Source organism: Aricia agestis, chromosome 14 (assembly GCF_905147365.1).
Source record: "Aricia agestis chromosome 14, ilAriAges1.1, whole genome shotgun sequence".
NCBI lineage: Eukaryota > Metazoa > Arthropoda > Insecta > Lepidoptera > Lycaenidae > Aricia > Aricia agestis.
The window spans coordinates 2,557,780-2,576,220 of record NC_056419.1 but is presented as its reverse complement, the minus strand read 5'-3'; the positions used below and the strand labels follow the sequence as shown (position 1 = coordinate 2,576,220).

Sequence of the window (18,441 nt, the reverse complement as noted above, 5' to 3'; positions counted from 1 at the left end):
GACTAGGCGAATTTTGTTTATCCATGTAAAGAGTTCGGTTGTTTATTCAAACACAGTATCGGGGTAGGTTGGGTCTCCTTGCGCCATTACGAATCCGGTGATAAAACTTCGCATCGTTTTCACACTCCATTCTAAGTTATTTTACGCACGGATTCATACAAAAATCTTCCTTAAAACCTTGGCATAAAGGTGAAGCAAGAGGTGAAATAATTTTGAATATACTGCACCTTATTCCTTTGAATTTGTCGAGGAAAAGGTTTCTTTTATAAAATTGTATTTTTTTATACGAGCAACTTGGAAATTACCCGTAAATGTTTCTTGCCCACTATACCTTGTTTATTCCAGTTTATTTACGGGTTTAAATAACACTGATATGGTGGAAAATTGTTTCATGAAGGTAAGAACGTTTTTAAAATAGCTTTTATTCAAACTGAGTCCAGTTTTTGTAGTAAGTAATGTTACTGGAAAACTGTACTTTAAAAAAAAAGTAGCCTATATATAGTATAATTCAGAGTCCAAAGTTACTACCATGCCTTTGTTTAGAAGGTTCTGCGTGAAGAAGTAACAAATATACACACTGGCAAATTTTCGCCATAATAATATATTGTAATTTGTGATGCGTTCAAATTGTTCTTTCACTCCGAATATTACCGTAATTTTATGAAATAAAAACTTAATCCATACTAATATTAAAAATTTGAAAGTGTGTCATTCTGTCTATTACCTCTTCACGCCCAAACCGCTGAACCGATTTTGCTGAAATTTGGTATTTGGTATTTGTCCCGGGAAGGGACATAGCCTATAGGATACTTTTTATCCCGAAAAAAAATGTACGATTCCCGCGCGATAAACGAAGTTCCGGCGTCATCTAGTAATGTTATAAGGCCAAATACGTGACCCTAGCTAGAGTCTAGAGGAAACTATGAAGTACAATAGCGTATAAAAGTTAAGAGCATTAAAAATTTCCACAATTCCCCATTAACTCTTATAACACTGTCCAGCTACCACGGGCTGTTTTGACGCTAACAACGCTTTATGAAAGCGAACTTATAAATATTTACTGCTTAGTGCTTTTAAAAGTTATAAAAATGCTTGGACTGAAAATATTTTAATGCAATAAAGGTACCCACTTTCCTCTACTTCATTTAAAAATTATTTTAATGGAGACTTTAAGGAGTCCATTAGACGGTCATGCCCTGGTCAGTCAATTCCATCAACTTCCTTTCTTTTGACTGTTGGTGAGTGTTGGAATTAATTTCACACTTGCTTTTTGACCGAGCTTTGCTCGGTATTCGATAAAACACGAATAAAATGACATTTTCTAAAAATGATTCCTAGCTAGATCGATTTATCGCCCCCGAAACCGTTGGTGCCGATTCCGAGATTCCAAATATATATTTATATACAAGAATTGCTCGTATAAAGATATGATTACACAGTCATTCCGATTTCCGACTGATTGTCAGTCACACGCAAAACTTCACAAAGAATACACGTTTTCAAAGATTAATGACGACTGACTGACTGACGCGTAATTGACGAAATGCAATTAAACGTTTACTCAAAAGTCATGATTGATGGTTGCATGACATAAAAACCAAAATATCCAGATAACCGTCAATCAATTTCATGCAACCATCAGTCACTGCATTACACGGCAGGTTATTCAACACTCACAGTCATGACTGTGGTTAAACTGGCAGCAAAACCTACCGTGTAATGGATGCCTAAGGAGTCGGTTGCCTTAAGAAAGAAGTTCAAAGAGTTAGAAGACTGAACGGAACAGACGACCAGAAAACCTGTGACAATCGCATAAGTACCATCAGCCGGTCAGACTGCTTATTTCTTTTCATCCATACTGATACTAGAAATGTGAAACTGTCTACCTCATTCACGTTGCTGAACCGATTTTGAGGAAGGTAACTGTATCTGTAACAAATATTCCTGTGTCCAAGTCAAAATATTATGGAGGCTCGTGAAATGATGATATTTTATGGCATCAAAGATTGATTCATGGGCAGTCGGCGGACCCACGTCATTTGGAAGGTTTATATCAATCCCTTCCTAGTCGTGATGAGCAACATTTAATACAAAACTAATTCGACCTTAAAATCCGAAGAATCATCCAATTTAGCAAATGAGAAACCAAACCCTGGTATGAGCGTGACGGCGGATAAAATATATCGAATCAATCCCTTTGTGTGTTCGCCAAATGGTCATAATATACAGAACATAAATCAATCAGCTAGACGGCCCAGGAAAACATCCCTTGAAAATTGCGGCCGGAATACAAGTTGGCAACAATATAAATGTAATACAGTAGCCAGCGTTGCGTTGCTGTTCAGGGAAAATATCTCTTGAAAATTGCGGTCAAAATACAAGTTGACTATACAACACACAGTATATAATATAGTAGAGCATCGCCAGAGACTGGATTTTACGGGATGTCCTGATTTCTTATCAAAATTAAATTAAAGGGTGAGAGTCCCTTAAATTGTTCCATAAATAAAAAGACAAAATAAATTTAAATATTTCTGATTATATTTGCGATAAAAGTTGCCTTTGTTGTATGATTCTTGAAGTATTTTTTTTGCAATTCAGATAGGTTGTACGCGCGACAAAATGTTTCAAAGTTCAGGAGAAATAACGTAAATGATCGCGTGTGTCCGATAAGGACGGTCTATAACGTCTATGCGAAGATGTTCTACTCTATATTATTTATACTGTGGTCATAAGTTGTGTAATGCGAATTACGGGCAGTGATTTAGTAGAAAATAGAAATAATTTGCAGGATATTTTAGTGTGTGCGAGTGTAAAGTCGATAAAATGAGATCTTTTTAAACAGTTACTTTATATTACACAAGTTATATTACATTTTTACTGGCTGACCCAGTGAACTTCGTATAGGTGATATGAAGTTCACTGGGTCAGCCAGTCTTCTAATATAAACTTTTCCTGGATTTTCTCGAATATTTCAAGGTTATAGTTAGCCAAATCGGTTCAGCTGTAGGTACTCAAGTTTTAGCGAGGCCAACAAAATTGAAAAATCATTGAATAGATTGCAATTTGGGCGGATAATATAAATAAGTATTTATTGGTTTATTATTTCGACTTTCGTACTTAATATTCATCATAATATTACAACTAAACAATATATCTACGTCATGGGTACTGTAAATTGCCTTTCAAAGATTCAAAATAAAATAGTATTTCCGGTACCGGGAATCGAACCCGAGCCTCCTGGGTGAGAGCCAGGTATCCTAGCCACTAGACCATACCGGACTTGTAGACAATGCACGAATCTAGCGAACTTCCCGATGGTACGACATTTATAAATAGATCTAAACATAAGCCAGAACTTTGAGACGCAGCAAATTAAAATGGAATGGAACCCTTACATTTTTAGGCACCATTTATCGTTAAGTATAGTATTAAAAGTAACTCTGTATCTTGCCCCCATTTTGCGCACTTTATGCAGCATCAAAAGTAGTATTTAATTTTCACTAATACTTTTCTGATTAGTTATTAATATTATGGAAACATTAGATCAGATGAAGTTTTATAATTACGGAAACCTAACTATAGATTATCGTGCCTTTGTAACATTCAGATTTCAGCCAACGTCACATTTTAGCGTCTTTATTTAAATACCTTTAGCGTTTACAAAAATTACACAAATTGAAGAAGGACCTTCCCAATACCATAATAAGCCACAGGTTTCTCCAAATTCAAATCTCAATACCACTTTCAGACAACGCATAATTCACACTATGAAGTATGGACCTTATAAATCGTCTGCAGCCAATCTTTTCCTTTCAATATCCCAATATACTTCCACTATCCAAAGACGCCATAACAAAGAAAATCACGTATACACTACACCTTCGCGAAATCGAAAAGCGAGGTACAAGCTACGATTGTTCGAGCCAGGGGTCGGTAAAAATACGATTTGTATTCAATAAGTCCCCTCCAGCGAAGCTCTGCAATCTGGATAAATAAAAATCTATAGCCACATTGCTGGAATAAGTTGGTGTAAAGTGTTTGCTTATGTCTGCCAATGTAATGGCGGCATGTCCATCCATTTTTAGGGTTCCGTAGCCAAATGGCAAAAACGGAACCCTTATAGATTCGTCATGTATGTCTGTCTGTCTGTCTGTCTGTCTGTCTGTCCGTCCGTATGTCACAGCCACTTTTCTCCGAAACTATAAGAGCTATAGTATTGAAACTTTGTAAATAGATGTAGTCTGTGAACCGCATTAAGATTTTGACACACAGATGAAAAAAATATCAAAAAATTTAGGGGTCCCCATAGGTACAACTGGTATAGGATTTTTTTTTTCATCTAATCTATGCGTGTGGGGTATCTATGAATAGGTCTTTAAAAATCATATTGAGGTTTCTCGTATCATTTTTTTCTAACCTGAATAGTTTGCGAGAGAGACTCTTCCAAAGTGGTAAAATGTGTGCCCCCCCCCCCCCTCCTCTAACTTCTAAAGTAGGGGCATGATAATTCTAAAAACAATACACGATGTACATGACTATAAAAACTACCAACGAAAATTGGTTTGAACGAGATCTAGTAAGTAGTTTTTTTTATACGTCATAAATAGTAGGTAAACCTTAATTTAACTTTCATTAAATCAACTGAAATGTAATAAAAATAAATCAAAAACCTTTTAATTTCATAGAAATAGAACCCTTTATGGGCGAGTCCAACTCGCACTAGGCGGGTTTTATTGAGATTGCGTCTGTTATGGTCGTTGCAATTATGCTGGAACATAAATTTTCAATGGATCTACAATGACAGGGAATAGCTTGATGAAAAACTTTATAAAATTGTGCAAAGAAATTTATTCACAGGCATAGGCCAACGTTATTTCATCGGGTTTTTGTCAAAATGAGCTAAAATATCACATTGACTTTAACTAGTCCGCAACTTGCTTATGAGCCAATTTCTTTGATGGTACCTTACAGGCTCCTTCAGACTTTACAATTGCAGTCTGAACTCTGATCTGACCCTAACTTGTGCTTTAAATTCAAAAGCCACATTAGTTCTCGCAACTAAAGTGCTCGAGTTTTTCGTTAAATAAATTGTAGGTAAGCAATAAATTACAAGTATCTGATAAGTTTATGACATTTACAATACAACTTCGTGCATTCCGCCCGTGACTGCACTAGCCCGCTAACTTTTACAGCTGCACTATATTTTTTACCTGAAAATTCTGTCGCTATAAATTCATTTGGCTTTAGATAAGTGTTTTCTATATTTAAACTTAAAATCTGTGTTCCAGAATCCAGCTCCATAAAACTGACTTTTTTTTTCGGAAATTGAATTATTTAGGTATAACCCGTTATTATCATAAAGATCATGGTCCAGCCTGTTATTTGGTATGAGCGATATTATTAATGCTGTCTTTTTACAAATGTACTAGAACGAATGCGGCAGATAACTGATTTTTTTTCCATACAAATGGAATGCAGGATAAGCACCGATAGGTCAAGTGGTAAAGTTACGAATACATTTCTTTCAAAATTCATTACATTTCATACAATGCTTGTAAAAGCATTGTATGAAATGGAATGAATTTAGAATAGTAATATTCAAGCAATGTTCTCAACATCGTTTCAGAAAAATCCAAATTTACTGACAAATCCTATTGAAACCCAAAAAACTTTTTTCAAGTACGTTGTGCCTACGAAAAGAAGACCCTTAAGGGTCACCGTCCTCTCCCAATTTAAATAAGAATTATGGGCTCCGCTAACATTGTTAATCCTTTACTATTCACAACGACCTAACTGACCCTTTTAAATTCAATGTACCGTTTTCAATTGCAGATTTATTTTTTAGGGCATTTCTAACAACCTATTCAAAAAAATCCTAAATTCCATCACCATGATAAAATATGTGAAGTGCGTCCATACCTCTTCGAGGTAGGGACGCACTTCACAGTCATATCAACTCCCTACGCCTCCGTGGCCAGTGGTTCAGAGCTTGGCTCTTGACTCGGAGGTCATGGGTTCGATGCCCGCGTTGGAAATATATTGTTATTTCCATGTTTGGTTAGGACAATGCAGACTGATCACCTGATTGTCTGATAAGTAAGATGATCCATGCGTCGGATGGGCATGTAAAAAGTCGGTCCTGCGCCTGACCTCTCGCCAGTCGTGTCGGTCTTCAGTGATCCGTCCCACTGGGTTATGAGAGTAAAGGAATAGAGTGCTCTTGTGCAGTGCGCACACACTTGGGCACTCCTGCGTAACTGGCTTGGTTTCAATGAAACCGGCCACCGTCACCGAAACCGGTTTTAAATTAAATTACCTCTTGGAACTCAACTGACTCTCAATATGGATACTGTAAGTCCTCAGAAAGGACATACTTTTTATGATGGTATATCAGCACTAAATACATAATATTGTTTTATGTAGATAATATATTATGATAATATTATCTTACAAGTGAGTCAGAAGAATTAAAACTGGAAAGTATAGTTAAAGTAGGGAATGCAAATAAAGAAAACGTATGAACAGATTATTTACATTAAGGCGACGCATTAATAATTTGGCTGCAGCGATATCGATTTTTCTCAGCAATGACTAAAGCGAGAAATTAAAGTTCATTCATCGTGTCTTTGTCTTTGAATTACCCATAGCATAACACGATTGGTCAACTTTTATAACACAGAATAATCTTTTAAAAAATACCTCTATAAAAAAGGGATACTAATTTTGCCAACACAGGAGAGTGATTTAAGCTTCCAAAATGTGTACATAGATTGGTTCAAGCATACACTTTAAATTGCCCATAGCTTATATGAAATATATTTATGGTTTTTAAATTACGCGACAAAAACCATTTTGTCGCTTACGCCCTTTCCATTTTTTGCCGTTCTATTTCTTGTTTTCTATGAGAGGCCAGGCCGGCCTCTAATAGAAAACAAGCAATCTAAAACATATCCAACACGGTTTTTTACATTAACGCGGCGTCACCTTAAGAACTTCTGAGTTTTTTTTTTTTACTTTAGTTGTACTTTTTACAAATTCCTTGATCTTGAGACACTGGAAATAATGAACAGCATTCGCTTTTGTTAAACGCATAAAGCGCATCACTGGAATTTAATTGTTTTCGTTATAACATCGCTTATCTTACGCTCTAGTGCCTTTTTATCTAGATTCTAGACGACCTATTTTCGAGAATAAAACTACTGCACATAGCTGCACAGTGCAAAATCACTGAAGATATTCAGATTGGAAAATTTTCCTCCACTACACTCAGTATAAAATTTTTAAATTAGGAATGTTCCATATTTTTTTTAATCGTTACGAATGTTCTAACCGCTTTAGCCCGAAGCCAAACCATTTTATGATCAAGATGTCAAAGTTATTTATGGCCATAATAAAATAAAGATTAGGTTTATTTTTGTATTTAACAAAACCAGAAAACTTTTCAAAAAATATCACAACGCCGAATAAAACAATCGTATTAAGCCATTTCCAAGTTGAATTCTTTTAGGAACATAGGCAGTTGAGGGGGCAGATTTTCTAATGATCTTAGCAGAAAATTTCTTCGCTGTCTCTCATGATCTTTACTATTCTTTGTATTACAGTTACAATAGCATTCATCATCAGGATCTGTACAGTCGCATCTTAGGCACTCTTTTGTAGAACATTCCACAGGATTTTCTAGTATCTTTTTCAAAATAAGCGCGCAAGAATCATCAGTAAACTTTGTACCACATTTTTGGTTATCCTTTTCTGGATTTCCGATAGAACATTTCTGACAACAGTCTTTATAAGAAGACTTTTCTGATAACTTTTTCTCTTCTTGGCAATTACTGTCAATGTTACTATCTTTGCTTCGAGATTTGGATGTGGGAATAGAATGTTCGCTTTGCGCACCTCTGCAAATATGAATGTTTTCTTTGGAGTCATATTTTGTGGTGAATTTTGAATTTTTCGGAATAATTTCATCAATTTCATTTTTGTTCACGATAATATGTGCACACTTGCAAGCTGATACTTTTATTCGATGCTTAAGTGTTACGCTTTTGTTATAAGTAATCGGTATTTGGACATAGTTCTTTTTTGCTGGTTTATCATTTTTGCAAGATATTTTATTCACTGTTATAACGTAATTTCCAGATTTTGTTCTTTTTATTATTTCATGAATCTCCATGTAACACTGTTCATTGTTAAGATTCAACATTGTCGTTTGATAAACACTAGAATCACTTCTAGATTTTTTGAACCAGCACATAGATGTTTGAATGCTTTTAGTTTTTGTATCATTATTCACCATCGTTTGGAATTTTAGGAGCAAATTCATAAAATCTTCTTTGGTAACAATCGTGTAATTGCCCTTGGGATGCATACGTTGATAATCCAAATGTGTATCAATCGAAAATAGTCTTAAAGTTCCTGAAGAGGTTCTTATTATAATCGCGTCTCTTTCATCTTTATTATGATTATCTTTTGGTTCTATTTCAATTATGCGATGACCACTTGAGCTTTCCTTGAATTTAAAGAGATATTCTTCACTGCTATTCCAATCAAATTTGTGCTCAATTAAGTTTTTCTTTATGACATTTTCAAATTCTTTGTTTAGTATCATTTCGTAATGACCGTCGTTTGTTTTTTTAATGACGAAAAATGAATCAATATTTAGGTATTCTGGACTTTGATTTTTTAGCGACTGTAAAGACTTATTTTCTATATTTTTTGCTTTAAAATCTGAACAACAAGTTGTGAGTTTCTTTGTACTCGAAGGTATTTCTCCAACAGTTTCATTCTTGTTCGTTATAGAAGTCTTTGATTTTCGAACATCTGAAACAATAATAATTATATTATAGTGCAATGCAACTGCACTAGTAGGTAGCTTCAATTTTATTTATATGGAAGTACAAAACGTGATTTTAATAAATTTAATACTCTATCTGTCAGCTAACTATATTCAGCTTATTATGCACCATCCTTTTTGGATACTTCAAGACAAACTTAAAAGCTTATGTGTATTTCGTAGTATTTTACTCACTTTTTCAAACAGTTACAGGTGATATTTAGTAACTCCCAAGAACTTCCTCAATAATTTGATCACGGGGTTGATATTTTAAACCTACAATTAGTATACATTTCAAATTATAACGTTCAGGATCATAATACTAAGGACATTTGACTAATAGGACAGATACAAATATTCTAATTTCCAAATGAGATTTAAAAATTTAATAAGGTAAAAAAACAACGAATAAGTAATAAACAATATCAAGTAAAATACCAAGCAATATTACTTCATATTGAAGAAATGTGTTTGGGATAGCTAAGAATAGTTTTGTACTGCCATATAAATGGTAGAATATTATTATAATCGTGACAGTACTAAATACATACATACCTTTATAAGATGAACTGAGAATTGCGGTTGGTTCACTGCTAACATTCTGTAAAAGAATATCATCAAAAGATATTAGATGGAATAGATTTATTATATTTGTACTATTTAGTATTTTTGTCTCATTTCAAGCAGCTCGCTTGTTTTATTATTATGTTAAAACTTGGCGAATATTATGAGGAGCAAAGTGAATCAAAATTTGTAAGATTGAAGTTTATGAATGAAGAAGAAAGTCATTATCGAAATATTAAATTGGTACGAACGCGTGACTAGACTTTGTAGTTTAGACATTGTAGTTTGTACTACAATGTTAAGTCTTGTTTTCCCATCTATTTTTTTGTCTATTAATCACACTGTCCAGACCTACCGAGTAGACATGACAGTCGTCGCAGCCGCGTGGCTGGGTGATAGAATCCCTCGTCAAAACTTCAGGACCTAACCCACACTGGACGGCCCGAACGCTGCTTACTGTTTTACATGATCCTCCTGTAACACATTGATATAATATAAAATAATAAAATAAAAATAAAATAAAAAATGTTTTATTTCTGAGTAAATTTGAATCAAATTTTTTCAGAATGTCTACCTGATGCCTACCACCGGTTCGGGAACTACCCCGGCGAGAAGAACCGGCGTAAGAAACTCGCACGGGTTCCACTTTTTACCAAAAAAGTGAGAGAAAAATTATTCTTTTAAAATAAAGTTTACAATTTTGTAACTTAATATTATATACAATGTCAACATACATAATTGTAAGTCATAATATAATAATGTAGAAGTAGCCTTGCAAGAAGCCATCCTACTCCCAAGATGTGCCATCTTCTATGAAATCATTGACCTTATAATAAGCTTTGGCACACAAACGCTCTTTGACTACTTTTTTAAATTTATTAATGGAAAGATTTTGAACGTTTTCTGGGATTTTATTGTAAAGGCGTATACATTGACCTTTAAAAGATTTACTGACTTTACTAAGTCTGATCACTGGCATGTCCAGCTTGTGCTTATTTCTAGTATTTCTACAGTGAATGTCACTTTTAACTTTAAATTTATTTATATTTTTTCTAACATATATTACATTATCCAAAATGTATTGAGAAGCAACAGTTAGAATACCAATTTCTTTAAATTTATCTCTCAGAGATTCTAAAGCAGACATTTTATAAATAGAACGTATGGCTCGCTTCTGCAGCACAAATATTGTATTAATGTCGGCAGCGTTTCCCCATAAAAGGATTCCATATGACATCCTACTATGAAAATAACTAAAATATACTAATCGTGCCGTGTCTTCGTCAGAAATTTCTCTAATTTTTCTGACTGCATATGCTGCAGAACTGAGCCTACCTGCTAGATTAGCAATGTGAGGACCCCACTGTAATTTACTATCAAGTGTAATACCTAGGAATACAGTGTTATCTACCAAATTCATCTTCTCATCATTTAATAGCACATTGGTTTGGACTTGCCTAACATTGGGCAAAGTAAACTTTATACATTTAGTTTTACTAGAATTTAAAAGTAAGTTATTAACATTAAACCAATGTACTATTTTTGAGAGAGCACTGTTTACCTCGTCGTAGTTCGACTGTTGTCGCTTCACTTTAAAAATAAGTGAAGTGTCATCAGCAAAAAGCACTATCTCATTATTATTATCCTTTACTAGATAAGGTAAGTCATTTATATAGATGAGAAAAAGAAATGGGCCTAAGATAGATCCCTGTGGGACACCTAATTCTATTTTGGTTCCATTGGACCTTTTACTATTTACCTCAACCCTTTGAGTCCTATTTTTAAGGTAAGAAGTCAAAAGGCTGAGAGCAGAGTCCTTTATGCCGTAGTGGCGCAGTTTCCTGATCAATGTAGCATGCTCAACACAATCGAAGGCTTTGGAGAGATCGCAAAACACACCTAAGGCATCCTGCGACTCCTCCCAAGCTTCAAAAATACTACAAAGAAGTCCTATACCAGCATCCGTTGTGGATCGACCCTTAGTAAATCCGTATTGGTTATCGTGCAGCAAATTATTTGATTTAAAATGCACTAGTAATTGTTTTAAAATAATTTTTTCAAATATTTTACTAAAGGTCGGTAGAATCGATATAAGCCTGAAATTAGTGGGATCCGATTTAGTCCCGGCTTTATTTTATTTATTTTATTTTTACATGATCCTCCTGTAACACATTGATATAATAATTTGGTGATTTATGTTGTTTGAAGAGGATGCGTTTCCACCAGAGATGTGTTGCGAGGAATGTGTTTTTAAGATCCAATAGCATCGCCGCGCTGAGCGATGTCACGGCAAGCTCACGTCAATGAAGCGATTCTATTGGTTCTCAAAAACACATTCCTCGCAACACATTTCTGGTGGAAGCACAGCTTTGATGTATATAATGTTTGAAATCTTTTCTGGTTAGAAGAACGGGCATGGGCATTAAACTGATTTAGGTGAAATTGGTATTTCATTAAAAATAATTATGAGGAAGAATGATGTAGCCAGGCAGCATCATCTTCGTCCAAATCCTGAATTGCAAAGTTGCAAAAAAAATGGCCAAAACAAATTCGCAATTTGTTTTGGCTATTTTTTTTTCACAGTTTTCCTTAAATGTATTTCTTTAATAATTAGTATTATCGGCCCTTGTCGCTTTAAGGAATTTGAGCCGTTCGGCGAAATATGTCGTGAGATATGATGGTAAAAAAGTCAAGTCGTTGTTACAACCACTAATCACTTACCATCACACGGCTCAGTTTTCCACAGCACGACTTCATTGTCGGCATTGCTCGAATGTTCTTTCGTTTTTGATTTCTGTTACAAAGAAGAAAAATTACACCCAATGCCCATTTTGTAGTTCTACCAACTACGTATAACTAAAACTCTTACATTGTCATAATATTTTTGTGTATTTTCTTCATGTTGTCTATCAGGATATACTGAATCACATACGCAGCCCTCCTTTCCAACAGGACAGTTGCATTGCTTGTTGAAACGAGGACAACAGACCTTAAAAAACCCCGTAGAAAAATATAAACAGATTTTACCAAATACCAAAGAGAAAAGGACCAATAAAGTCACTGCCATTAATAATATAATTATCAAATTCAAGGTACGAATAATACTGACAAAAACCATTTAAAACTAGACACCTCACAGACTACACGGGCTTTTTTAAAAATGATAAACACTAAACAGATACTTGAGTTAATGTTTATTACCTTATTATCAACATCAGACACAGGCAATAATTCGACTTGGATCTCCTTCAAACACCTCATTAGCTGATAGTAAGTTTTGTCATCCAGCTAAAATAGAATATAAGACATTATCTGAATCTAAATAAATTATAATAAACTTAAAATTTTGAAACATACCTCGCATCTAGTTTTAACTGCGCCATCAACGATGGAATCATTTATATTCTTCTTCATGGCACTTATAATGAAATCTTGCAATTTCCTTTTTATCTCACTGTCTAATTTGCCAGTCCTACTTTGCTTTAGACTGTTTATCACAGATTCAGCTATTGCTATGCCTGACTCAGTTTGCGAATGTTTCTTTAGAACCGTACAGATATTTTCCAGGACATTACTCATAAACTTCTCCTTGACATACATGCAAACACAATCCAATTTATCTGAACTACAACTATCCATTGGACAGTCTAGGATACATCTTGGGCATTCCATACAATAAGCTTTGATGTCCAAAGTATGGGTGCATTCGTGGCGTTTCTTACTTTTAGTTCGTATTTCTGCAATTTCTTCGTCTACGCGTGCTATTTCATCATCAATAGACTTTACTCTATCGCTGCGTTTATTGAAGCAGTCTGATGCCATTTGTTTTAACAATTCCAACTCCCCTACTAGAATTTGTTTCTAAAACATTTATATTTTTAACTAGCTGTTCCGCGCGGCCTCGCCCGCGTAATTTAGGAATTTGACGCAACCGTACATTTTTCCGCAAAAAATTGCCTATGTCCCTTCACGTGGTCTATTCTTCATGTTTGGCAAGTAACATAAAAATTGATCCAGTAGTTCTTAAGATAATAAGCAATTATATATAATTTACCCCGTTTTTTCCACATTTTCCTCTATTTCTTCGCTCCTATTAGTCTAAGCGTGATAAAAATATAGCCTACAGCCTTTCTCGATAAATAGGCTATCTAAAATTGAAAGAGTTTTTCAAATCGGACTAGTAGTTCCTGAGATTAGCGCTTTCAAATAAGCCCTTTCATATAATTTCTCCGGTTTTTTCCACATTTTCCTCTATTTTTTCGCTCCTATTAGTTGTAGCGTGATAAAATATAACCTATAGCCTTTCTCAATAAACAGGCTATCTATCACTGAAAGAATTTTTCAAATCGGACTAGTAGTTCCTGAGATTAGCGCGTTCAAATAATCCCTTTCAAATAATGTTTCCCCGTTTTTTCCGCATTTTCCTCTATTTATTCGCTCTTATTAGTCTTAGCGTGATAAAATATAGCCTATAGCCTTCCTCGATAAATGGACTATCTAACACTGAAAGAATTTTTCAAATCGGACCAGTAGTTCCAGAGATTAGCGCGTCCAAACAAACAAACAAACTAACAAACTCTTCCGCTTTATAATATTAGTATAGATGAATACCTTAGTATTTAAAAAGTGACAAATATCATTAATCAAGTTAGTTACCTCTTGAGCTAAGTCTCCATTTTCTAATTTCTTTTTCATTAAAACTTTCGTGAGATCTTGCAGTTCATCTCTTGCTACTTTTAACGATCTATTTCCTTCCAATTCTTTGTCACGTTTCTTTTTTCGCTCATCTTCAAGAGTTTTTTCTAGCTTTTTCAATTCTGCGGCCATTGAAGTTAGTTTTTTCTAAAAAGAGGAGGAAAATAATATTTGAACCTTAATCGATAAAAATGTAAGTAATCAATAAGTACTAAAATAAGTTTCATTACATCAGAGGATTTCTTTTTATTATCAGCCATTTTTTTCGTTGACTCCAAATCTTTCTTAGTGTCAGCAATGTGTTTGTTCAGATTTTTTACTTCAGTTTCTACACTCTTTAGATCGTTGGTTTTTTGCTTGGTCTTTTCTTGCATTTCTTTATGACAGTTGTCTACATTATTGACTTCAAGCTCAAGGTCTTTAAGGTTTTTCTTCCATTTTGCTTTACTTGCCTCTGCTTCTTTCAACTGTTTGAACAAAATATTATTCAGAATAATAATATATCTTTCTCATAACCTTAACGTTTAGGTCGAACTACCGCCCATTGTTGGCAATCATCCTATTATTGGCACTTTATATTTTTATTGGAAAGTGTATGTACTGTGTATTTAAATGCCAATAATAGAACCTTATAATAATTTAGTGAAGATACTCACTTCTTTCATTAGCTTTTCCTGCTTAGCTAATGCTTCATCGATTTTCTTTTTGTATGCTTCTTCCATACACATCCACATGCATTCGGTTTGTTTAAGTGTTTCTACAACTTCTCTGTCTTTTTCTTCCAAAGTTTTTACTTCATTTTCTAATTCTTGCTGTATTGACATTAGGGTTTTGATTTCTTCACCACATTTTTTGCCTATTGATGCTGCCTAGAATATGAGTAGTCAAAGGTATTATGGTGCGTTTATCTCTTGTTTCCTGATAAAGTTCCGGTAATTTTGGATTGGTAACACCATGTAACACTGAGGTAAACGAACATAATATTTTCTATGTAATAAACGGTGTCAATTGCCGATATTTAAAGCTTTCAATGCTAAACTATGTCGTTTTACATAGAAAATTACTTGACATCTACAGGGTGTAACAAAAACAAGTGAGAATAGATTAGGGTGTGTACGTGTTCCCTGTAGAGAGTTCTCTGTGAAAGTAGCAGCGCTGAAAGACCAAAAAATTTTTTCACTTTTGTATGGGGAAACTCGTGACGCTCGGGCCCTTGCCCATACAAAAGTGAAAAAAAATTTTGGTCTTTCAGCGCTGCTACTTTCACAGTGAAATCTCTACAGGGAACACGTACGCACCCTAAAGTATTATCACTTGTTTTTGTTACACCCTGTATATTACCTAACATCCCATGGCATGCTTACGACTACTGAAGAAAGGATTATCTTTATATTATTTATTTACTTACCTCATTTATATTGTAAATAGCTTTAGTAAGAGGGGGTGCGTCCGGGCCAGGTGGTTCACGGGGCACCTTGTGAGAGCAGCATGGTGTGCTGTTGGAGTTTGTATCACTGCTGCAAGAACATACTTCGGTGATTGTGTCGCTGTAACATAAAATAAGACATTAATTTATTATTATTTTAGTTACACTTCTACTCTTCTACTGGTTACTACTAAGTAGTAGAACCTTAAAAACATTTTTGCATGACAATCTTAAAGTTTTGCGCGGTCTATATACGGACGTGCGCGCTGCGCCAAAATTTGTTTGCGGTAAGTAAACTTTTTATATAATACTTTTTTCGGGATAAAAAGTATCCTATGTCTTTTACCGGATTCAAAGAATCTTCATAACAAATTTCATCAAAATCGGTTCAGCGGTTTGGACGTGAAGAACAGACGGACAGACACACTTTCGCATTTATAATATTAGTAAGTGTGGAATTTCTCATATTTTTAATTTTACCTTGAGCCAGCACTTAAACAAGCCAAGTTCAAGTTGGTGACGTTTAGCGGAATACTCAGATTGTGCTTCTGAAGTTTCTTCGTCTGCTCTTTGACTGCTTCCTATAAAAATTAAAATAGTTTAAGTACATGCTGCCCGCAACAACATAATATCCCGTGAAAACCGCACATTTTTCCGCGACGAAAATAGCTTGTTATTCCCTGGGGGCTGGGATCTAATCTTATATCAGTAGTTACGAAGCTTATAAAACGTTTCTTCCTTAGAAAATAATCATACTATGTAGATAGGTACTCACAGCTATAATATGCTTATATAAGTAATATTATAAATCTGAAGAGTTTGTTTGTTGGTTTGAACAGAAACTATGTACTAATGCTTATTGGATTATTTGTGTTGGACAGTCAATTTATCGAGGTAGGCTGGCTATATAACATCATGCTTCGACAGATGGGAGCGAAGAATCAGAGGAAAAGTGAAAAACAATGGAAAAATATTGATCTTTATTATTGTGTACTAGATAACGCCCGCGACTCCGTTGGGACATTATTCGTTTATCGCGCAGGAACCGTACATTTTTCCGGGATAAAAAGTATCCTATGTCCTTTCCCGAGACTCAAAGTATCTCCATGCCGAATTTCAGCAAAATCGGTTCAGCGGTTTGGGCGTGAAGAGGTGACAGACAGACACACTTTCGCATTTATGATATTAAAAAGTTTGGATTCGCGCAGACGATGTTGCGGGCAGCAGCTAGTCCAATATAATTCCTTAGGTAATAGAGACTGCAGTGGGAATACACATTACAGCATTTCCCGTTAAATCCAATACATTAGCATTATGTGGAGTTGATTACTCTAAAATTCAATTAACTAATAGCAAATGTATTATTGTATACACGAATATTAGCACGTTATTGCGCCTATAGTAAAATAATTAGCAAGCATCCACAGTAGAAATGCACAAAATATAATAATGCAAGCATTTTGAGGACACCTTGTCAGATCGTCTCTTTGAATCTTTTAGTACTAATTTATCTATTCTTGAGCTTAAGTAGCAGTAAAAAAGTAAGTGAAGTCGTAAATAGACAAAATATGGCCAGATTAAGGCAGATACAGTCTTCCCTATCCGTACCAACTACCAACTACCAATATTATAAATGCATACTAAAAAAATACGAAAGTGTGTCTGTCTGTCTGTCTGTTGCTTCTTCACGCCCAAACCGCTGAACCGATTTTGCTGTTTAGAATGGAGATAATTTGAGTACCGGGAAAGGACATAGAATACTTTTCATCCTAGAAAAATGTACGGTTCCCACGCGATATACTAATTTTGGCGCAAAAAGAGTTGCGGGCGTCATCTAGATAACAATAAGTGCAACGGTTGAACTCTGACCGTTAAATTCAAATTGGGGTTGTCCTTGAGAATGTTCCAGAGTTGGCACATGAGCTTCACTCCCGGTTCTTCAATGGAACAGTTCTCGTTGATACATTTAGATTCGTTCAGCTCCTGCACTAGCTCATCGGCGGCCTTGAAGCGTTCTTTCAGACATTCTGGGGCGTGTGACATGGTATTGCGATCGGTACCTGGAAATATCAAATATGGGCAATGGAGTATGAACGGGGGAATCATTATTCTCTTTTGCTGCTTCTAATATAAAATGAGCAAGTGTGAAAATAGCAGCCGCTCTTTAAAGATAATTTTATTGTTACATAAAAAGCAACTAAAGGTCGTAATTACCTGTTGCGTTTTTTAAACCACTGTAATAAATTTTGAATGATTTTATACAAGCAAAACACTAGACAAAATATAAAAATATTATGTGACTGTGATTTTAATTTTTTTAATCTAGAATTTAAAAGAGGCACAGATAGAAGTATAATCAGTAATGACTTTGTACGGATTTTGCTGTTACTGAAAAAAAAGTACCTACGTCAATAATGAATGTCAATCAATTTCAGTTTTCAAACTTGACATTATAAATGTTACCAAATAAATAAAATTTACCAGGCTTCAGGGTAATAAACCAATATCTGGTTAGTCATCAAAATTTTCTTATGTTATTATTAACTAGATGACGCCCGCAGCTCCGTTGCGCCAAAACTCGTTTATCGCGCGGGAACCGTACATTTTTTCGGGACAAAAAGTATCCTATGTCCTTTCCCGGGCACAAGGTATCTCCATGCCAAATTTCAGCAATATAGGTTGAACAGTTTGGACGTGAAGAGCTGGTAACAGACCGACAGACAGACAGACACACTTTCGCATTTATAATATTATTAGTATATTAGTATGGATATAAGTTTATAACGAACCAACAAGCTGTCAACCAATAAAGCAGCTATTTAACTCTTCCAACTCTTGCGTCAGCATGAGTATAATATTAATATTATGTTCATTAATATTATCTTCATTATTCACACCTGTTTTTGTGGTTTTTGGCTTTATG

At 34.9% G+C, this 18,441-nt stretch overlaps 1 protein-coding gene, 1 long non-coding RNA gene and 1 other non-coding gene across 5 annotated transcripts; 1 reads left to right on the top strand and 2 right to left on the bottom strand.

Annotated features, from left to right (window-relative positions):
- The first annotated feature begins 712 nt into the window (after positions 1-712).
- On the top strand, positions 713-17,293 carry LOC121733775. Its single transcript, XR_006036613.1, has 3 exons — positions 713-766; positions 1,680-1,687; positions 17,247-17,293. It is a non-coding gene; the product is annotated as an uncharacterized LOC121733775 (long non-coding RNA).
- Positions 3,211-3,282, bottom strand: Trnae-cuc. The gene has a single exon. It is a non-coding gene; the product is annotated as a tRNA-Glu (tRNA).
- On the bottom strand, positions 7,415-17,798 carry LOC121733774 (myosin heavy chain, skeletal muscle, adult-like). Of its 3 annotated transcripts, XM_042124124.1 has the most exons (15): positions 17,733-17,798; positions 17,388-17,578; positions 15,999-16,099; positions 15,501-15,639; positions 14,749-14,961; positions 14,323-14,559; positions 14,054-14,239; positions 12,755-13,258; positions 12,599-12,685; positions 12,267-12,386; positions 12,119-12,191; positions 9,753-9,871; positions 9,389-9,434; positions 9,029-9,109; positions 8,755-8,820 (listed from the first exon to the last, which is right to left on the bottom strand). In XM_042124124.1, the coding sequence occupies exons 2-14, from the start codon at positions 17,559-17,561 to the stop codon at positions 9,054-9,056; spliced, it is 2,055 nt and encodes a 684-aa protein (XP_041980058.1). In that variant the 5' UTR covers positions 17,562-17,578; positions 17,733-17,798; the 3' UTR covers positions 8,755-8,820; positions 9,029-9,053. The 3 variants fall into 3 exon arrangements, with proteins under 3 accessions (XP_041980055.1, XP_041980057.1, XP_041980058.1); XM_042124121.1 differs by lacking the exon at positions 9,029-9,109 and having other exon boundaries at positions 7,415-8,820; XM_042124123.1 differs by lacking the exons at positions 9,029-9,109; positions 12,267-12,386 and having other exon boundaries at positions 7,415-8,820.
- Between the last annotated feature and the right edge of the window lie 643 nt (positions 17,799-18,441).